This window comes from Taudactylus pleione, unplaced genomic scaffold, assembly GCF_031769625.1.
Source record: "Taudactylus pleione unplaced genomic scaffold, aTauple2 ptg000799l, whole genome shotgun sequence".
NCBI classification, from domain to species: Eukaryota; Metazoa; Chordata; class Amphibia; order Anura; family Myobatrachidae; genus Taudactylus; species Taudactylus pleione.
The window spans coordinates 220,318-241,877 of NW_028285201.1; the positions used below are offsets into that span (position 1 = coordinate 220,318).

At 44.6% G+C, this 21,560-nt stretch overlaps 1 protein-coding gene across 1 annotated transcript in view; it reads left to right on the top strand.

Moving 5' to 3' along the window:
• LOC148474932 (capping protein, Arp2/3 and myosin-I linker protein 2-like) overlaps positions 1-21,560 on the top strand; it is a 970,125-nt gene that overhangs the window by 27,028 nt on the left and 921,537 nt on the right. The window contains exon 5 of the mRNA XM_088457971.1: positions 11,948-12,023. Within this exon, the coding sequence (XP_088314097.1) occupies positions 11,948-12,023 (76 nt within the window). The remainder of the gene's footprint in view (positions 1-11,947; positions 12,024-21,560) is intronic.

Genomic DNA, 21,560 nt, shown 5'->3' on the forward strand with positions numbered 1-21,560 from the left:
AAGACACATTTGAAGGTAAAAAGATGCACAAAAAGACACTGGGTGCTACCGAGTCACGCCACGGCATGACACGACTAAAAGGGCTGTTTAACGCGCAAGGAGGCTAGATGTATGTGGACCCACCTGTAGCTGTGCCTGTTGTTCTTTGATGGGTGGTTTTCCACCTTAGAAAATTATGTAGGACACAGCATTCCAAGACAACCCAGGTGATCTTGTCCACTCACAGATTGATGGCTGCATGGAAGATGTGGAATCGATTAATCAGGATGCCAAAGGCGTTCTCCACAATCCTGTGTGCCCTTGAAAGCCTGTAATTGTATATTCACTTTTCTATTGTCAGTCCCCTTTGTGAATATGGCAAAGGCCTCGTCTGCCACAAACACAAAATTTTCAGCATGCCGTGCTTGGTTTCCTCTACAGATGGCAAGTTAAGGGTTTTGTAGTTAAGTCTCTCGTAGAAAGCCGTCTGTTTGAAGTTCCCTCCATCCGAAGCAGAGCCATTCTTGCCAACATTCACAAAAATAAATTCATAATTGGCATTCACCACAGCCATGAGAACTATACTGAAGAACCCCTTATAATTATAATAATAGGATCCAGTGTTGGCAGGTGGGGTTATGCGCATGTGTTTCCCATCTATGGCTCTGCCGCAGTTAGGGAAGTTTCACTGCCGTTCAAATTCATCAGCAATGGTTTTCCATTTATCCACGGTTGTAGGGAACTAAAAAAAAAATAGGTTAAAACTAGGGGTGTGCACCGGCCACTTTTCGTGTTTTGTGTTTTGGTTTTGGATCTGGATCTTTCTTCGTGTTTTGGATCTGGATTGGTTTTGCCAAAACCACCCTTCCGTGTTTTGGGTTCTGGGTTTTGTGTTTTGGATCTGTATTTTTTTTAAAAAAAGAATAAAAACAGCTAAAATCACAGAATGTGTTGGTTTTTCTGCTCCTATGCTATTATTAACCTCAATAACCTTAATTTCCACTCATTTCCAGTCTATTCTGAACACCTCACACCTCACAATAGTGTTTTTATGTCCAAAAGGCTATGCTAAGTGACACGAGTGGGCGGCACAAACACGTGGCCCATCTAGGAGTGGCACTGCAGTGGCAGACAGGATGGCAGTTTGAAAAACTAGGCCCCAAACAGTACATAATTCAAAGAAAAAAAAGAGGTGCAAGATGGAATTGTCCTTGGGCCCTCCCACCCACCCTTATGTTATATAAACAGGACATGCACACTTTAACAAACCAATCATTTCAGCGCCAGGGTCTGCCACACGTCTGTGGCTGAAATGATTGGTTCGTTTGGGCCCCCACAAAACAAGCTGGCAATTAATCCGTCCCTGCACAAACTGGCTCTACGGAAGCAAGATGTCATCCTCATCCTCCTCATCCACCGATTCCTCACCCTCTTCAGTGTTATGTACATCCTCATCCTCACAGACTATTAACTCGTCCCTGCTGGAATCCACCACCACAGGTCCCTCTGTACGTTCTGGAGGCTGGTCTCCCTGGAAGAGTTGATAATTCATTTTTATGAACATCATCTTCTCCACATTTTGTGGAAGCAACTTCCTACGCCTTTCGCTGACAAGGTTCCCGTACTCTTTCGGAGTACACACTGGAGGGGAGGCAACTCAGGTAAAATAGAGCCAGTTTGTACAGGGGCCTCCAAATTGCCTATTTTTCCTGCCAGTACAGGTACGGACTGTCTGACATGCCTACTTGGATGCTGTCACCGATGTAATCCTCCACCATTCTGTCAATGGTGACAGTATCATATGCAGTGACAGTAGACATGTCAGAAATTGTTGCCAGGTCCTTCAGTCCAGACCAAATGTCCAAACTTGGTCCTGCCTGCCCTGCATCACCGCCAGCGGGTTGCTTAGGATACCTAAGTTTTTTCCTGGCAGCCCCAGTTGCGGGAGAAAATGAAGAAGGAGCTGTTGACGTATCACGTTCCGCTTCAGCTGACAGTGTTTTCACCAGCAGGTCTTTGCACCTCTGCAGGCTTGTGTCGGCCGGAAAGAGAGACACCACGTAGGCTTTAAACCTAGGATCGAGCACAGTGGCCAAAATGTAGTGGTCTTATTTCAACAGACTGACCACCCTGGAATCCTGGCAAAGCGAATGAAGGGCTTCATCCACAAGTCCCACATGCCAAGCGGAATCGCTCTGTCTTAGCTACTCCTTCACTTTCTCCAGCTGCTTCTGCAGAAGCCCGATGAGGGGAATGACCTGACTCAAGCTGGCAGTGTCTGAACTGACTTCACGTTTGGCAAGTTTGAAGGGCTGGAGAACCTTGCACAACACGGAAATCATTCTCCACTGCGCTTGAGTAAGGTGCATACCCCCTCCTTTGCCTATGTCATAGGTGGATGTATAGGCTTGAATGGCCTTTTGCTGCTCCTCTATCCTCTGAAGCATATAGAGGGTTGAGTTCAACCGCGTCACAACCTCTTGCTTCAGGTGATGGCGGGGCAGGTTCAAGAGTGTTTGCTGGCGCTCCAGTCTTCGACACACAGTCGCTGAATGGCGAAAGTGGCCAGAAATTTTTCAGGCCACCCAAAGCGTCTCCTGCACGCCCTGTCACTTTTCAGAAAATTCTGCACCACCAAGTTTATTGTGTGAGCAAAACATGGGACGTGCTGGAATTTGCCCAGATGTAATGCCCGCACAATATTGGTGGCGTTGTCAGATATCACAAATCCCCAGGAGAATCTAAGTGGGGTAAGCCACTGGGTGATTATTTCCCTCAGTTTCTCTAAGAGGTTGTCGGTGGTATGCCTCTTACTGAAACCGGTGATACATAGCGTAGCCTGCCTTGGAACGAACTGGCGTTTCTGAGATGCTGCTACTGGTGACGCTGGTGTTGTTGCTGCGTAAGGTGATACATCTACCCAGTGGGCTGTCACAGTCATATAGTCCTTAGTCTGCCCTGTTCCACTTGTCCACATGTCCGTGGTTAAGTGGACATTGGGTGCAACCGCATTTTTCAGGACACTGAGGACACTTTTTCTGATGTTTCTGTACAGTCTCGGTATTGCCTGCCTAGTGAAGTGGAATCTAGATGGGACACACTACCTCCATCAATTGTCTAAATCCCACTGCACTAATGGCGGATACAGGATGCACGTCTAACACCAACATAGCAGTCAAGGCCTCAGTTATATGTTTTGCTTCAGGATGACTGCTGTCGTACGTCATCCTCCTTGCTAAGGTCTGTTGGAGGGTCAATTGTTTAGTAAAAGTAGTGGTGTTCCTACTTCCTCTCTGGGATGATGAACGACTCCCAGCAGCAGCAACAGCATCAGCGGCAGCAGGAGGCATAGCAATGCAGGATCCTCCGGAGGAATCCCGGATAGGAGAGTCAGTCATGCCAGTGACATGGCCTGCAGGACTACTTACGATCCTGACTAAGGAGGAAATTGACGAGGAGGGAGTTGATGGTGTGGTTTGCAGGCACTTGGATACAACAGGACAAAGGAATTTAGGTGTCCCTGGACTGCTTACGGTCTTAGCCAAAGTTTCTGAACTTGACGGTAACTTTTTATGAACGCGCTGCAGGTTCCATATAAGGGAGGATGTTCCTAGGTGGTTAACGTCCCTACCCCTATTTATTTCACCTTTACATATGGTACATATGGCAAGACAGTTGTTGTCCGGATTTGGATAGAAATATTGCCAGACCAAAGAGGTGGAATGTTTGGTCTTCTGCCCAGGCATGACCGTGATGGACTTTTTCATCCCACGGACAACAACTGTCTCCCCCGGAGCCTGATTTAAACAAACCACATCACCATCAGAATCCTCCTCGCCAACTTCCTCCTCTGCGCCAGCTACACCAGTATCCTCATCCTGTTGTACTTCAACAGTGACATCTTCAATTTGCTTATCAGCAAGTGGACTGTGGGTGCTCCTTTCAGCACTTGCAGGGGGCGTGCAAATGGTGGAAAGAGCCACCTCTTCCCGTCCAGTGCTGGGAAGGTCAGGCATCGCGACCGCCACCACACTTGGACTCTCCTTGGGGATTTGTGATATCTTCTTAGAATGCACAGTTCTTCGCTGTGCTTTTGCCAGCTTAACTCGTTTGATTTTTTTAGTGGGAGGAGGGCTTCCATCATCATGTGAAGCTGAACCACTAGTCATGAACATAGGGAAAGATCTTAGACGTTCCTTGCCAAATGGCATATTGGCAAGTTTACGTTTCTCTTCAGATGATTTAAATGTTTTTTTCAAGGTCATTTTCCTGAACTTTGTCATTTGGGATTGTATGTGCCCTCTACTATGACATTGGGCATCGGCCTTGGCAGACTACGTTGATGGCATGTTATCGTCTATGGCCCTCATTCAGACCCACTCGCGAGCGGCTGTCAGCTCGCAAGTGGGTCGATGGTCCCCACTGCGCATGCGCACGACAGAGGGAACTCCGTCATGCGCATGCGCGAGACCCGACGAGCGAAGGACTTTCCTTCGCTCGGAGTGTCTCATCAAAGGGGGCATGCTGTCGATGGTGACTGACAGCACGCCCCCTTTGGTGGGCGTGCCGGGGGCATAGAATGCCTACCGTCTGAAGCCGGCCCCACTGACATCACTAGTGATGTCAGTGGGAGTGATTTTGGCTCTGATAGAGCCAAAATCACTCCTGGCCTTGCAGTTGAAAAACCCAACCGCAGGCTTTTGCTCGCAGTTTCATCATTTTGCACGCTCGTATATGCTGTGGGTGGTGACCCACAGCTATACGAGCATCCAGGAGGACGCTCCATATTAATGGAGGTGGGCCCTGATTCAGAGCGAGCGCTCTGGTCAGAGCGTCCGGCTCTGAATCAGGGCCTATGTCATGACTAGTGGCAGCAGCTTCAGCACTAGGAGGAAGTGGTTTTTGATCTTTCCCTATTTTATTTTTATCGGAGAAAGTTTGGTCCTCCATTTATGTTATATTGATATATACGTGCGACTAAGGCGCACACAAACACAGAAAATAATTTTTTATTTTTGTTGGAGACTAGTGCACTTTGTGGGTTACACCACCCTTTAAGAAATGAGCCAGCCGGATCTTTACTTATGGGACACAGGTGCACGCTTGGCGCTGCTCCTTTGTTGATGCACGTGCAGCTACAGCCCACACAATTCACAAAGAGAGAAAAAAAAAGAAGAATTTTTTATTCTTTGTGGAGCGCACTTTGGGGGTTACACCACCTTTTAACAGACAGACGCACGCTTGGCGCTGCTGCTTTGAGGATGCACGTACAGTGCAGACAATTCACAAACACAGAAGAAAATGTTTTATTTTTGTTGGAGTGCACTTTGGGGGTTACACCACCCTTTAACAGACAGACGCACGCTTGGCGCTGCTCCTTTGTTGATGCACGTGCAGCCACAGTGCACACAATTCACAAACACAGAAAATATTTTTTTATTTTGTTTGGAGTGCACTTAGGGTGTTACAGCACACTTTAACGGTCAAGCCAGCCGGCCCTTTACTTATGACACAGGCGCACGCTTGGCACTACTTTGTTGATGCACCTGCTGCTACTGCGCACACAATTCACAAACACAAAAAAATATATTTTTTTATTTTGTTTGGAGTGCCCTTTGGGGGTTACAGCACCCTTTAATGGTCAAGCCAGCCGGCCCTTTACCTATGACACAGGCGCACGCTTGGCGCTACTTTGTTGATGCACGTGCGGCTACTGCGCACACAATTCACAAACACAAAAAAATATATTTTTTTATTTTGTTTGGAGTGCCCTTTGGGGGTTACAGCACCCTTTAACGGACAAGCCAGCCGGCCCTTTACTTATGGGACACAGGCGCACGCTTGGCGCTGCTCTTTTGTTGATGCACGTGCAGCCACAGTGCACACAATTCACAAACACAGAAAATATTTTTTTATTTTGTTTGGAGTGCACTTTGGGGGTTACAGCACCCTTTAACGGTCAAGCCAGCCGGCCCTTTACTTATGACACAGACGCCAGCTTGGCACTTTGTTGATGCACGTGCGGCTACTGCGCACACAATTCACAAACACAAAAAAATATTTATTTTTTTTGTACTTGGGGGGAGCACCCCTGATGGACAGAGCACCCCCTGGACAACACTACAGCACCCCTTTAGGACTGGGACACTGCACAGGACTTTGGGGTGGACACAGCCCCTATGGACAACTGACTGCATAACACAGTCCAGCCAGCCCCTATGGACTGTGGAGGAGTGGACACAGCCCCTATGGACAACAGCAGCACAGCACAACACAGCCAGCCCCTATGGACTTTGGAGGAGTGGACACAGCCCCTATGGACAACAGCAGCACAGCGCAGCACAACACTACACTACACTACACAGCCCAGCCAGCCCTAACTCCCACCCACCCTCTTCACTGTCCACAGTCAAGTGAGAAAATGGTGACGCGGGTACCTTATATAGAATCCAAAACCCGCGAGACCCGGAAGGCGGGATGATGACGTTTTGCCTCGATTTCAGATCCGAGTCAGGCGGGAAAAGTCGAGCCTGACTCGGATCGGCCTCGGAACGGGGGGGCTCTGAAATCCGTACCCGCTCACCCCTTTTTAAAACATGATCTTTCTGTTATATATTTGTGTGTTTTTCAACAGACTCCCACCTAAGCCTGGAAATGGATTCCACCAGGGACCTGAGTGCCATTTTGGAGAGCGAGGAGGAATCATCCAATCCTCCTCACCCACTACCCCCAAAAAGACAGTGCAGGATTGCAAAAACACAGCCCCACAAAACATTTTTTTGTAGAAACCCAATTAATTATCAAAACATTGTATCATTCCCAGTAGCTACTGTATAATATATGGGGCTTCTCCAGTAGATTGAACTAGGTCAATGAACACATGCCGCAAGAAGTGGGCCCGAAATATACGAACTATTTTAATCTGCATGACAAGAACTAATTATCATAGAGCATTATAGTTATTGGGACTGATAAAACTCGTTCATAAACTTGTTAAAAGTTGTTTAAAACTGTTATACATTTAATATTTAAGAGTTTAAAGTTCTATTTAATTTAATATAAATAGTTTTATCAATTTTGTTACATAAAAAATAAAATGCAGCCATGTTCAGGGTGTGCAGTTCTTACTTTATTAATAAAAAATATTTTTTTGCACAAGACATAAAAATTGTGTGGATTTTTCTTACAATACTGGTACTTCAGCACGGTAACAATTGTTTTGCAGGTCTCCGGTATGATGAGGCCCAAAGCTTGAGGGGAGATGAGGGAGCCAAACTTTAGATCAGCCAGGGATCTTCCTGTAGAAAGGAACCTCAGGGTAGCCACCAGCCTCTCCTCAACAGGGATGGCCCTCCGCAACTTTGTATTCTGCCTCTGGATGTAGGGATTCATCCATGCGCAGGAAGTTGCGGTAGTCATCCAGATTGTTCTCCCAAATCTCCATTAGCAATGGCTTGTGAGAGCGAGTATCCCTCTGCAGCAGCCACTCCTTTGTCAGCATGATCTCAGTCTCCTCCTTTGCTGGGTCCTCTTCTCTTCAGCTATCACCGCAGCCCCAGCACATGCTATCATCACTCTATAATGGTAAGTATCCATCACTTCAGAATGAAGAATAGACACACTTTGTTAAGCCAGGCAAAACAAAGCAGAGCATTAAAGCAACATACAGCGTTCAGCAGGTATACACCAAACCTCACTAGTCACGGAGCAGAACTGCACAGAGATAATATGGCGCATTCTTTTTATACCTTGTATTTAGTACAGCCCATTATTTAAATTTTTAAGAAATCTTAAAGATGGTTGTCAGGTCTTTGGACTTCAAATGATATATTGTTAGCTATCTGATTATTTGGAAATCGTTAACGGCGAACGATACTGTATATTGTTCTGATTGTTGGTAAAATTGGACAGTGTGTATGCACTATATTGTGAATACAGGAGTTCCGGGAGGTTCAAAGGAAATCTTTAATGATCTCAGATCATTTGCTAATCGTCTAATGTGTACCCTCCTTAAGAGATGGGGGCACAATGATGTCACCAAGCTTGGTGGCTCACCATGCGCATGGAATGAAGGAGGGGAGGAAACCATGTGGATATAGGTACCAGTTTGTTACATAGCTTGATAATTTATTTTGATCCAGGCCGCCCTTTCTTTGCCACCAGATGTTTTTCTATTTTGTTGTGTTCTTATTAAACTATGACATACTTCATGCCTTCAAGTTTACAGTCAGTTTATAATTTATGTAATATAGTAAAAAGGAGGACACAAGCCATCCCATTAAGAATTTTTATGTTCCATAGCAGATAACATCACTTGCACTATTGTAGTCACAATATAAGTGAATATAAAATTTCCAATCTTTATAATAAGCAACAAAGCATGTCTGTCTGTCCTTTATGCACGGCCAGACTTTTGGTACTACAGTAGCTCCACCAAATTTACATGGTGATGTAGTTTGAACAGGATTAGGTTCTTGCTTAGGTTTGATCTCTGTCAGGGCCACACAATCCCTAAAAATGGAGACGCTCTTAAATTACACAGGTTCCGGAGCTGGCTCCAGTGCATACTGGCTGTCTGCCAAAAGCCTGTGTGAAGCTACAAATGTATCCTTTTACTCTAACAGGCTGAGAAAACTTTATGACTCATGCAAGTTTATATTAAATCCAGAATTAGTCCTTTTTAAAGTGACTATATATATATATATATATATATATATATATATATATATATTAGTTAGCCCTCTGTGTTTGCATGCAGGAGCATAACTAGAACTTCGGGGGCCACATAGCAAGATCTTAAAAGGCCCCCCCAGAGGTAATAAAACACATACATTTGCCACCACATAGAGCACATTCAGGTTATGCCACCAGTAGTACTCCTTATACACATTACGCCACGCAGTAATAGTGCCCCTAATACATTATGCCGCACAGTAATGCCTCTTACACATTATACAACACAGTAATGCCCTTGTCACGGATGGTTGCGGATTTGGACCCGGAGTGGAATCAGGAGCGGATTTATGAATAGACTTCTGGATTTGGAAGGACGCTAGTTTGAGAGGAGTATTGCTCATGAGTGGCCTGTTAGACAGTGATCGACTCAGATGGCCGTGTACCCATGAAGGCACTTGGGTACCAACTATAGGTAACTGAATAGCCGGAGGGGACGCTGATGTTGTGGACCTTAGCAGGGATCCCAACTAGGAGCGTAAGCCAGTAGAAGCGCTGCTGCACACAGAGGTTTAACGATGATAACTGGTACCTGAAGCAAGCAGAGTTGTAACAGCAAACTGGACTGGAAACACAGCAAGGAGCACAGAGAACTAGCACCCAGCAAGAGCTGGGAATAACATTGCTCTGGCAAAGAAAGGACTGCAGATCAGCCCTTAAATACTGGGAGGAAGTGCAGGATTGGTTGCTAGGACCCCTGAAATGCTCTGCCTGGATTGGCTGGAATGTGTCACATGATGAAATCCAAGATGGCAGCCCCCATGTCACGCTGCAGCACTGCCAGACCTGACTCAGACTCACCACAAGCATTCAGGACAGTGTGCCTCCAGAACCCCCTGGCATGCAGTGCAGATCTCCAAGTGCCCGCACCTCCACCAGCGGGACCCCATCATATCTTCCGGACAGGTAAGGTCCACTACCCCTGAGCACACACAGCCCTGATTGTGACAGTACCCTCTCCTTTATGAGTGATCTCTGGGCACCTCTTGGGTTTCTCTGGGTTTTTGGAATGACATTTTTTAATGAGACTGGGTGCGTTGACATCTCCTTCTTTCACCCAACATCTCTCTTCTGGGCCGTAGCCCTTCCAGTCCAATAGGTACTGAAGATGTCCATAACGGAATCGGGAATCCAAGACCTGCTTAATCTCAAACTCATGGGAAACTACTGGTTTCTTCCTACCAACCTTTTGAAGCTATCCTTGGCACAATCCATCAATTCAAGGTTCTGGATAAAGGGTCTGATTCAGCAAGGATTGCACAATAGCAGCCGCATGTACCCAGTCGCTGCGAGAATATGCTAATCATGGCATGCGCAGCACAAGATGCAGATGCCCAGACCCATATTAATCCGCCCATATCCCTCTACTCACAGCCTGATGAGTACGCAAGATAGCGTAAACATCGGTGACATCGAGAACAATTGTCCACATTTGCATAATAGTGGTTGACCAGACCTCGCGCAGGATCTTGGCAATTTCCTGTGTGTACGGAGTCTCATCACTGCGTCCGTCGCCTCATTGGCTTAATAATGGACTACCCTAAAACGGCGTCCCAATGCACAGGCACACCTGCGTTCGCCCGACCACCCCCCGTCACCACCCACAAAGGGCACTTCCTGTCAATCACTATAGGAAGGGGTCTGCGTACATGCTGCGTGCAGTCTGCGTATACTTACCCGATCGCACCGGCTAGCTTGCGCACGCGCAGTGTGAAAACATCGGCCGAGTGCATGCATTCTCTCACTTGCTTTGCTTGCTGAATCAGGCCCATAGAGTAGTATATGGTTAAATACCATTTTAAATGTTGCAAACCAAAATAATACAGTTTTGTTGGGAAGATGTTATTGAAAAATACAAAATAGTGTGATGAAAAATTAAAATCATACAAAAATTAGCAGCAATAAAAGGCAGTCCCTTTAACAGTAAAAGTACCAATTCAAGTTCATGAGACTTCAAGAGCAGGAAAACATAATCAATTATTAATCTCAAATGAACCTTCTATTTTTGTATGTGTTTCTTTCAGGAATATAAGTAATAGCCGCGGGGCGGAGGGTTAGGTTTAGGCACCCCCAGGGGGACTTAGGGTTAGGCACCCCCCCGGGGAGGGTTAGGTTTAGGGTGCTGGTAGGGGGGTTAGGGTTAGGCACCACCAGGGGGACAGTTAGGCACCCCCCCAGGGAGGTTAGGGTTAGGCACCTTCAAGGGACGGTTACGGTTGGGGGGAGAGGAATAGGATTAATATACTTACGTGTCCCTGTCGGGATCTCTCATGAACTGGCTTCCGGCATTGGTATTTCCCCTGGCGGCTATTCAGCTGCCGTGATATCATACCCAACCCACCTGTATGTACTAGATGTCTACCTCCCTGTCACTACACAGTTAATTGCTCCCCTGTAGTTCTTATATATAAAATAGTGTCTGCTCACAGGTGCTTGAAAGGGGAGGGGTCAAATCTAGACAAGAAAAAAATGTTCCACCCAGCACACTGCAAAAGACTTGTAATAAGATTTGAATAGTACATGATAATAAAAATCAAGAGATCTTTGTTGCATAACTTTACAAACATATGCAACAAAGATCTCTTGCTTTTTATTATCATGTAGTATTCAAATCTTATTGCTGCTCTTTTGCAGTATGCTTGGGGGAACATTTTTTTATTTTTTCCCCCCTGCAGTTCTTCCCATCTGGATCTATATCCCTACTCCCCTCCTTTTTTTGCTCCCCTCCACTGTGATTTACAACTCCACCCCTTTTGTGTAACCGTATTACTGTCTTGGTACATCATTGTCTTGCAAGTGGTACTCTTTGTTTATCATATACCATTTAAACTTCGCCAGTTCTTGTTTCTGGTTATTCTCATTTAATCGTTTGTTTAACGATTGCATTGTTTTTCTCATTCTGTATTGATGTTTGTACCACCTCAAAAATAAAGTCTTTAAAAAAAAGAATACATTGTATTTGAACAATATATTGTGATCTAAATATTTTTATTAATTTTTTTATTAGACATATAGAAAAAAATGTTTATTTTCACGGTTGGTATTGGATGCTTCCAAATGCCTAGACAATGTATTGCCCACTTGCTAAAAATTTCTAGGTTTTGAGTAAAGTTCCAAAAGGAAATTAGCTTTTATGTTTGTTGAGAAAACCCCAAAGAGCAAGGCAGAAATAATGACTGTTATTGCTAAATAGATTCAGATGTACAATTATTCACATTAACATTCTTCATTTCAGTGATGTTGCATTAGCAGTGGCATCGTTATCATTCAACCAATGGTTTACAAAACTTTACTGCAAAGATTTCCGATTGGTAAGTAAAATGTTTCACTTACAAAATATATTTTTCAAAATCTTATAAAATTATTACTAAAGGTGCATACACACACAACGATTTTTTGAACGATTATCGTTAACGATATCGTTTATCGTTCAATCATTCTAAAAATCGTTCACTTTCTGTGTTAAAACAATGAACGATTATTGCTCATGCGTGTTCACGTTTGTAGTTTGTAGTTCAGTCAGACTGACCAACTCAACGATTTTCAGTAAGGGAATATGCAAAAATCGTTTGTAGTTCAAAAAAAATCGTTCATTACATTTAGAAAATGAATGATTTTAGTAAACGATTTTCGTAAATTTTTCCCTTGAAGAAATGAAAGAAAATCGTTTACTAAAATCGTTCATTTACTAAATCGTTGAGTGTGTATGCACCTTTAGGATGATTTTCTTGTGTCATTTCCGTTTGGGGGCATGTTTATTAAATATCAGGTTCTAGATCCAATAATTATAATTTCTTATTGCAGCTTGACATGCCAAAAATAAATGAATCAATGTATCAATAAACACACACTGGGACAGGGGCTCCCATAGAAGACCTTCTCTGTGATGTGTTAAAAGTGTTGCAGTCACTAATGCAATCACTTCCCTTCTCCTTTGAGACCCCAGCACGGATTTGTACATGCACAGCCCTACAGATCTCTCTCTCACTAATTATTGCATCTGTATTCCAGCTATCAATTCCACACTTCCGTAGCCCCAACAGAAACTTATGGGGGCTTCTTTTGTGATCGAAAATGTGGGGTCCCAACAGATATCTCTGATATCTACTGTGGTCATTGTCGATGCATCTAGGGAATATTTAATATTTGTGGGTACCCCCCGAAAGCACTCATTTATCCCAGAAATATTCCTTGATAAATGGGCCCCCTGAGGGCTTGCACTCCTTGAACAATGACTCCTCTTTCCTTAGTGTCTAAGCTTTCTAACAACACACAACATACATGTAAAATAGGTTTCTCCATGCAAGTATTTAGAAACCCATGTGTTTTGGTTTTGCCAAAAGCACCCTCAAAGGTTTTGGTTTTGCCAAACCCACCCTTAAGTGTTTTAGTTTCGGATCTGGGTTTCTATAAAAATGTATACAAAGGATACATTTATGTCATTTGGGTCTGTTTTTATATTCCTACAATATTATTGACCTCAGTAACATTAATTTCCAATCACTAATTTCCAAAGCATGTCTTAAGATCTATGTCAGTTGGAAAAAAAAGACATTACATAGGACTTAAACCTATGGTCAAGCATGGTTGCCAAAATGTAGTGATCCAATTGTAAGATGTTGCAAACCTTTTGGTCTTGGTGAAGCGAATAAAGAACTTCATTTACAAGTCCAACATACAGTACTTAGTGGAATCATCTACTCCTTCAGTTTTTCTAGCTGCTTTTCCAGTAGTTTAATTAAGGGTATCTCACAGGTGAGAAATACCACACTGTGCGCACAGCAGCTAGTAGTGCAGACAATTCTTATAGAGCCTCTTCAGACCTCTACCACAAATTATGCACATACAATATCTAGAATACCACTCCACCAGCACCCTTTTAAATCACAGTAGATGCTGCAATTCCTTTGGTTCTTTATATAGATCTGTATAGTTGCTGTCAATGTGCAGGCAGCAGGTTGCAACAGGTGCTCCCAGCTGTGGAGCCTGTTGCACCCTGCTGCCTGCAGGGTTGGGTATGAAATCCCGGCTGTCAGGATGCCACTGGTTATAATAATGATAGCGGCATCCCGACAGCCAGAATCCTGACACCCATAGAGAAGACAGGTATTTTTGAATCCCCTTCCCTAATCCTTACCCAAACCCTAACCCTCCCTCCCCAGTGCCTAACCCTAACCTCCCCCTAGTGCCTAAACCGAACTTCCCCCTGCCCACACCCTAAACCACCCTAAACTTAACACCCCCTCCCCGTGCCTAAACCTAACCTCCCCCCCTAGTGCCTAAACCTAACCTCCCCCTCCCCGCACCCTAATCTTAACACTCCCTCCCTAACCCCACTAACTAACCCTAACCTCCCCCTAACACCCCGATACTTACCTACGGAGTGCCGACGGTCAGGATATTGGTGCCGGGATGCCGACCTATCGGGATTTCAGGACTGGTATTCAGACCGTCGGGATCCCGTACGCCGGGATCCAACTACATCCCCTGCCTGCACAGTGACAGCAGCTAAAAGATCTATCTACAGTACACACCCTACCTGTGAGGTGAAGAATGCTATATAAAGAACTGAAGGAATTACAGCATCTACTGTGATTTAACATGCCCTGGTGGAGTGGTAATTATGGGTATCACCTGACTCAGGCTGGCGGTCTCTGAAATAAATTAATTGGTTACTAATTCAAATGGTTTCAGTAGCTTGCATAAATGGAGAGTATTCTCCACTGTGCTGGAGAGAAGTACAATGCCACCCCTCTCCCAGTCCCTATGTCATGACTTGTTGTGTACATTTGGATGGCTTGTTGCTGTTCCTCCAGTCTTTGATGCATACAAAGGGTGGAATTCAAACTTGTTATTACCTCTTGACATGGCAAATTAAATTGTTGATGCAGCTGCTGCAATTTTCTACATGCAGTTGCTGAATGCCGAAAATGCCCAGGTGCATCTCCTACATGCACCTGTAATTTTTTATTTTATTTTGCAATATATGTTTACTTAACATACAAACATAAAATAGTGAAAGAAAGAAATGTCCAATGACAATTGAATAACAGTACAAGAGAAAGCATGTACACATCCACATGAAACAAGTACAATGTGTAGAAATATTTTTCTCATAGCATGGACTATAAAAAATGCATAAAGAAGGAATCATGACCATAAACAAAGACAAAACAAAAGGAAGGAGAGGAAAGAGGGGGGAAGGAAAGGGAGAGAGTACAATGCCTAGTGTGCGAGAGACTCAAACATTAGCTTCAATAAAGTCACAGATGACTCACTGGGCAATTATAGTGGATGACTGACCAATAACGATATCATTATCGTTCAGTCGTTTACTTTATTGTACATTTTTTCAACTAAATGATGAACGATAACGACGAATGACCAACGATGCGCGTTCCCGCAGGTCGTTCATTTTTATTGTTTATCTGCCAAACATGCAGGCAAACCTGACGATATTGCATGTTGAGGAATGGGGGAGAGAGACCGTCGCTGAACGACATTGAGCACACCATGCCAGGGACACACTAGACGATATCGCTCAGGGAGCATATCGTCTAGTGTGTAGGCGTGGGACACTGAAGAGGTGTGCACAAATGTGGATGGTTTTATCCAGGACTTCCCTGTACAATAATATGAGGATGCTGTGATGACTGAGAAGCACAAAGGCGATGACTGGAAGGATAAAGGGTCTGATTCAGAGACGGACGCTCTGAAAGAGCGCTTGCTCTGAATCAGGGCGTTTTTTTTTATTTTTGGAGCGGACTCCTGGCCGCTCGCATAGCTGTGGGTGACCACCCACAGCTATAGCGAGCGGCCAGGTTGATGGTCGCGATGGTCCAGACCATCGTGACCATCGGGCTTGCGATGAGACCCTTGTGGTAGGGTCTCGTGGCCGCAAGCCCCAGAGAGCTTCTGGCTCTAATAGAGCCGGAAGCTCTCACACTGACATCGCTTGGGAACGCCTCCGTTTGTGAAGCCGCCTCCCGACCACGCCTACCAAACGGGGTGAGCTGTCAATCACCATCGACAGCTCGCCCCCTTTGGTGCGAGACCCGTCACGACGGAGCCGGCTGGGCTCAGCGCTTGCGACCGGGTCTAAATCAGGCTCAAAGTGTATTACTTTATATGAGGATTTGGTATTTGCATAAGCAGAAGATAAATGGTGGTTGAAATAAAAGTCCAATGTAATAGAACAACTTGATAAGAGTTGATGAATGTCCATAAATGCCGAATTATATTTGATTCAATGTTGATCCATTGTTTGAAGAATGATAATTGATTTGATGAGGATGCAATGTTTGAATAATGATAATGAATTAATGAGGATCCGATGTTTGAAGAATGATTGATTTGATGAGGATTCGATGTTTGAAGAATTATAATTGTTTTGATGAAAATCCGATGTTTGAAGAATTATAATTGATTTGATGATGATTCAGAGGATTTGATGAGGATGTTTGATGATCGGTAGGAACTGATGGTGAGTTTATCAGTGATGATCGGCAGGAACCAATGGTGATACTTTATAGAGATGATCGGTAGGAACAGATGATGAAACTTTATTAAAGATGGTCGGTAGGAACCGATGATGATTTGAGAGATAATTCACAATGATAATTTCCAGACTCCAGCAGATGATAACTGAGAGATAATTTCCAATAGCCAATCCAGACTGTGGCATGTGATATGACAGGAATCCCCAATACCAAGTCCGGACTGCAGCAAATGATGAAGGAGTCTCGATAGAAGATGAAGACAATTACATAGGACAGACTGCACCATACAGAAACAGCAATTGAGGGAGCTCAGCACTAGAGCTGTTACTTCAGTAAGAAGCGACGTTGTACTGGCAACAGAGGCCAGTCAGTGAAAGTAATTTATAGGACTGGATTCTGGATGATTGGTCAGTGCAGTCAGCAGTTCAACAGGCTGTGCACTAAGTGGAAGCTTAGCATAATGTGAGTCCAATATGGCCGCGCCCATGTCTCCGTTCTGGTGGGAGAGCCGGCGTACGGCCTGTATGTAAACAACATGGAGAAGCCTGTCTGTAGTAGAAGGCCGCGGAGCTCCAAATATATTTCCTGACACTGTCCGGGCATGGCGCGTGACCCGGAGCGCTCTCTGTGCCAACCTGGATATTTATTAACAGTTTCTTATATAGCGCAGCATATTCCGTTACGCTTTATAATTTGAATCAACAATAATAGAACAAGACTGGGTTGTAAAAGATAGACACAGAGGTAAGAGGGTCCTGCTTGCAAGCTTACAATCTATAGGGAATTAGGTGTTGATACACAAGGATAGGTGCTACATATTGCAAATTGGTCCAGCCTGATTGCAGAGGTTTTTGGTGAGCTGTATGATCCAGTCACACTGGATATTTGGCCTAGGGTCAGAAGGATGTGAAATTGAAGAGAGAGAAAATATGATATGTGTAAACTATAAGAAGGCATTTAAATACGGAAGCTATAAAGGTTATGGGGGCGGTTCTGGAATCCGAAAAGCTTGTCTGAAGAGGTGAGTTTTCACGGAACGCTTCAATGTTTGGAGACTAGCGGAAAGTCTTATTGTGTGTGGGAGGGCATTCCACAGGATGGGTGCGGCCCGAAAAAAGTCCTGTAACCTTTCATGGGAACAAGTAATGCGTAAGGAGGAGAGACGCAGATCTTGTGCAGAGCGGAGATATCGGTTTGGAAGATATTTTGAGATAAATGAAGAGTTGTATATTGGTGTGGTTTGTTTAATAGCTTTATGTGTGAGTAAAAAGTATTTTATATTAATATGGTAGCCAATGGAGGGACTGACAGAGTGGATCAGCAGAGTGGATAAGCACCAGAGAGGTAAGAAGGACACTTCAGTAGCGCAGATTGTGACACCCCGGACCTCTTCCAGTCCATCAGGCTTGCGACGAGACCCTTGTGGTAGGTACTCGTGGCCGCAAGCCCCAGAGAGCTTCTTGCTTTAATAGAGCCGGAAGCTCTCTCACTGACATCACTGGTGATGTCAGTGGGGCCGCCCACAAACGGCAGGCGTTCGCTTGGGAATGCCTCTGTTTGTGAAGCCACCCCCCGGCCACGCCTACAAAACAGGGCGAGCTGTCGATCAACATCGACAGCCGCCTCTTTTGTAGTGAGCCACGGAGCGAGTCCTTTTTGCGCTCGCTCTGGGGCTCGCGCACGCGCAGTGCGCACTGGGCCACCATCGACCAGCTTGCGAGCGCTATGCGCTTGCGGCGGGTCTGAATCAGGCACAAAGTCCCTCACCAGTTTATGTAATTCCCAAAACCACTGTTTAGGGAGGTGAATGGGAATTGTCTGCAGCAGATATTCTCAAGGGAGAATGTTCATTTTTACATTACTAACTCTGCCCAGCCAAGAGAAATTGTTGACACACCAACCATGGAGCTCAGTCGTTTGAAGTAGAGATCTCAAACTATCCCAAATAGTTGTGAAGAGTCTCTATTTAGAATGACCCCCAAGATACTACAGAATTTATTTAACAGATTAGGGAATGAGGTGACTGAGTTGGACAGAATCGTCAAAAGGACATCCGTAAATAGTGATAATTTATAATTCTACCCCACCAACTTTGAAGCCCGACATATCAGAATGAGACCGAATAGTGCAAGAAAGGGCTTCCATGCAGTGAGTGAAAATGAGAGGTGAGAAGGGGGCGCCCTTGTCTGGTGCCATTATTAATCTTTACTAAATCTGAAAAGGTAATCTTAATCCGTGCTAAGGGTAGATGGCAAAGCACCAAGATCTTATGAAGGCAGACAGGGCTTAAGCCCAAAATCACCAGAACTCCCTGCATAAAGGGACAATCAATCCTGTCAAAAGGCTTCTATGCTTCTCAGCATTGGTGGAAAGCAGAGTCACTGCAACGGATCTAACAGGCCAAATATATACTGTAAGGTCAATAACTTTGGAGGTGTAGTTCTGTGCCTCCCATCTGGTCTGAAGTATAATATCAGAGAGTAAAGTCTTAAGCCTGTTTGCTATAAGTTTTGCAAACAGCTTAATATCGGTATTAAGTAACAAAATCGGACAGTAGCTGGAACACTAAGCTGGGTCCTTATATGCCTTATGTATGCTGTCATCTGAGCCTCTAAAGATTGTAGCAAGAAACAGCGCTCACTGGTGAAAGCATTAAAGGCCGAGAGCAATTTAGGGAGTACGGAGGTCTGGAAGTCTTTGTCACAAATCGGGATCTAGCATCCTTTACAAACTCAGACATTAATTTATTTCTGTTTCGATGACATCTCAGGGACACCTCCCTGTGATTAACTAATGCACCTGTGTGCTCACCTGGTCAGCCAGACGAGTGGCTATTCACCACTTCCTAATTAAACCAGTTCCTGGGCGTAACCCATTGCCTGAACAACGTGTTTCTTTCCCAGGATGGTTCTAGGCTCCAGGATTAGTCTTTGTATCCTGATCGTGTCCTCTGTGACACTCATTGCTACTTTGTGGATTTCCTCGCTATTTACCATCTCAGCCTCCAGTGTCATTCTTTGAAGCCATTACATGCTTTCCATCTGCCGCTGTGTATCATCACCTGTCAGCACGGCTGCTTCCATGCTGCATACCAATTTGCTAATCCTCAGTGCAGAGCCAGCGAGTGCAGCCACGGTCTTAATAATATCTACCGCTTGTACATCATACCGCTGGGGAAGTGCATGCAAGTTACCTTTACTGTATTACTCTGTGCTTGGTGGTTATTCATGTTATTGGGTTATACTATTGTGCTGATGTTGTATTTTTTTCCCTGTGCTGTGTGCTATTGTCTTGGGCTGGTTTAGAGTAGGCTGCTGTTTCCAGGGCTAGAGTTCAGTGTGCAGTGTACGGTCTGTACACCAAGGTGTCCAGTAAGCTGTATTACTTAGCCTGACTCTCAGTTTCTGAGTTCCTCACTGGGTTCCAGTTCCAGGTCTTACATCAGAGAAATACCAGAGTTGCAGCTTCCTCAAGTATGGTATTTTAGATGATATGGCTGACTACATAAGACTTTGATTCCTGGTCTGAGTTCTGAGTTCCAATCTACCAGTAGTATATTGTCCTGAGTTCCGGAGGTCACCTTGTCTCTGGAGTGTATCCCTGGTCTTGCTGGCATTCACAGGTCACTGGGTCGTCGGGTGGATCTGGTCTATTTGCTTTGGTTCCAGTTCAGTATCCATGCATATCACAAGTCTGTGGTTCCTACACAATCAATAGTGTACCTACACTCCTGACTATGCCCTTGAGCCTAAGTAAGGTCCAGAGCCAGATCTACAGAATACCAAGACGTGACAGTCTTGTGGTAGGTAATGGGTAAGGGCTCAGGCTTTTCCTAGAGGGGGTAGCTATAGGGGCCGCTGCTAGAACATTAAGGGAAAAAGTGTAGCGAAGACTGTTCCTTTACAGAAAGCATGAGAAAGCCCATATCATGTAGGTATTGGGCAACCAATTTTTGGAAGGAAGGTGCCTGCTACAGTTTAGTGTAAAAGGTATGAAAGGGAGATGCTATGTCATTAGTAAGTGTGCTGTCTTTTACCCTCTGAATGTATGAGGTAGCTCTAGCCTAGTTGGATAAATTACCACTGAAATACACAAATATTAGATTCCCACAATGTGAACTTTTCAGACCTTTTCAGTCGTTTCTTTAACAGCAAAATAGTCAGTAATTACTGCATCCAACTGAGATTTGCAATGAGGATCATCAAGAATTTATTCATTGAGGTGCCACACACATTGTTTAGTGTGAGGGTAAGAGGTCAACAAGTCAGGGTGATATGAGCATGAACACAGAAAAAAAGATTCCCTCCAGCTCACTGCAGCAATGCCAACAAAAAATACTTATATCCTAAAATAATAGAGATTCAGAGGTATTAGTTACATGCATTTGCAAATATATGAATAAGCGCCAGGCCATCGTCAAGGCTCCTCTATACTGGCGTCCCTAACATTAAGGGGTTTACGCCCGAGTAGCAAGGTACCCCAAAAAATTCCAGCCAAGGACCATCCCCAGGGCATCACATGAAAAGGGGAAAAAAGGTGATAGTGCAGTGTAAAGGATAGATGTGTAAAGATAAATCAATAAGTGTTAATGAAATATGAAAGAATTAAAATGACATAAATAATAAACAAACAATTAGAAAAGTGATAAAAAAATATGTATGTGAATTAAGTGGTGATGCCCTGAAAAAGGCCCAGCCAGAACAAATCCGGGGGCCCCACTCTAAAACGCTCACCCCAAAATAATTATTGCTACATAATATTAGAACCCACTCTGGGTCATATAATTACAAAGTAGTGTACTCCATAATAACAGCACATGTATAAGCTGAGAGCTGACTCACCTTGGAGGTACCCCAGAAACCTCCACATGGCACTATAAGGACCAGCACATCCTCCCAATGCTGGCTCCTTTCATGCCTCTCAAGACTGCAAACAAAAAGTATGGTGGTCGCCCTTTACAAGCACCTGTGCTATGTCATTAAGCTAATATGAGCGACCACCATACTTTTTGTTATGAGCATGATCATGGCAAGCACAGACGGTGTAATGGTTAGCATTACTGCCTCACAGCACTGAGGTCATGGGTTCGATTCCCACCACGGCCCTACCAGTGCGGAGTTTGTATATTCTCCCTGTGCTTGCGTGGGTTTCCTCCGGGTACTCCGGTTTCCTCCCACAATCCAAAAATATACTGGTAGGTTAATTGGCTCCCAACACAAGTTAACCCTAGTGTGTATGTGTGTGCGCATGTGATAGGGAATATAGATTGTAAGCTCCACTGGGGCAGGGACTGATGTGAATGGCCAAATATCCTCTGTAAAGTGCTGTGGAATATGTGTGCACTATATA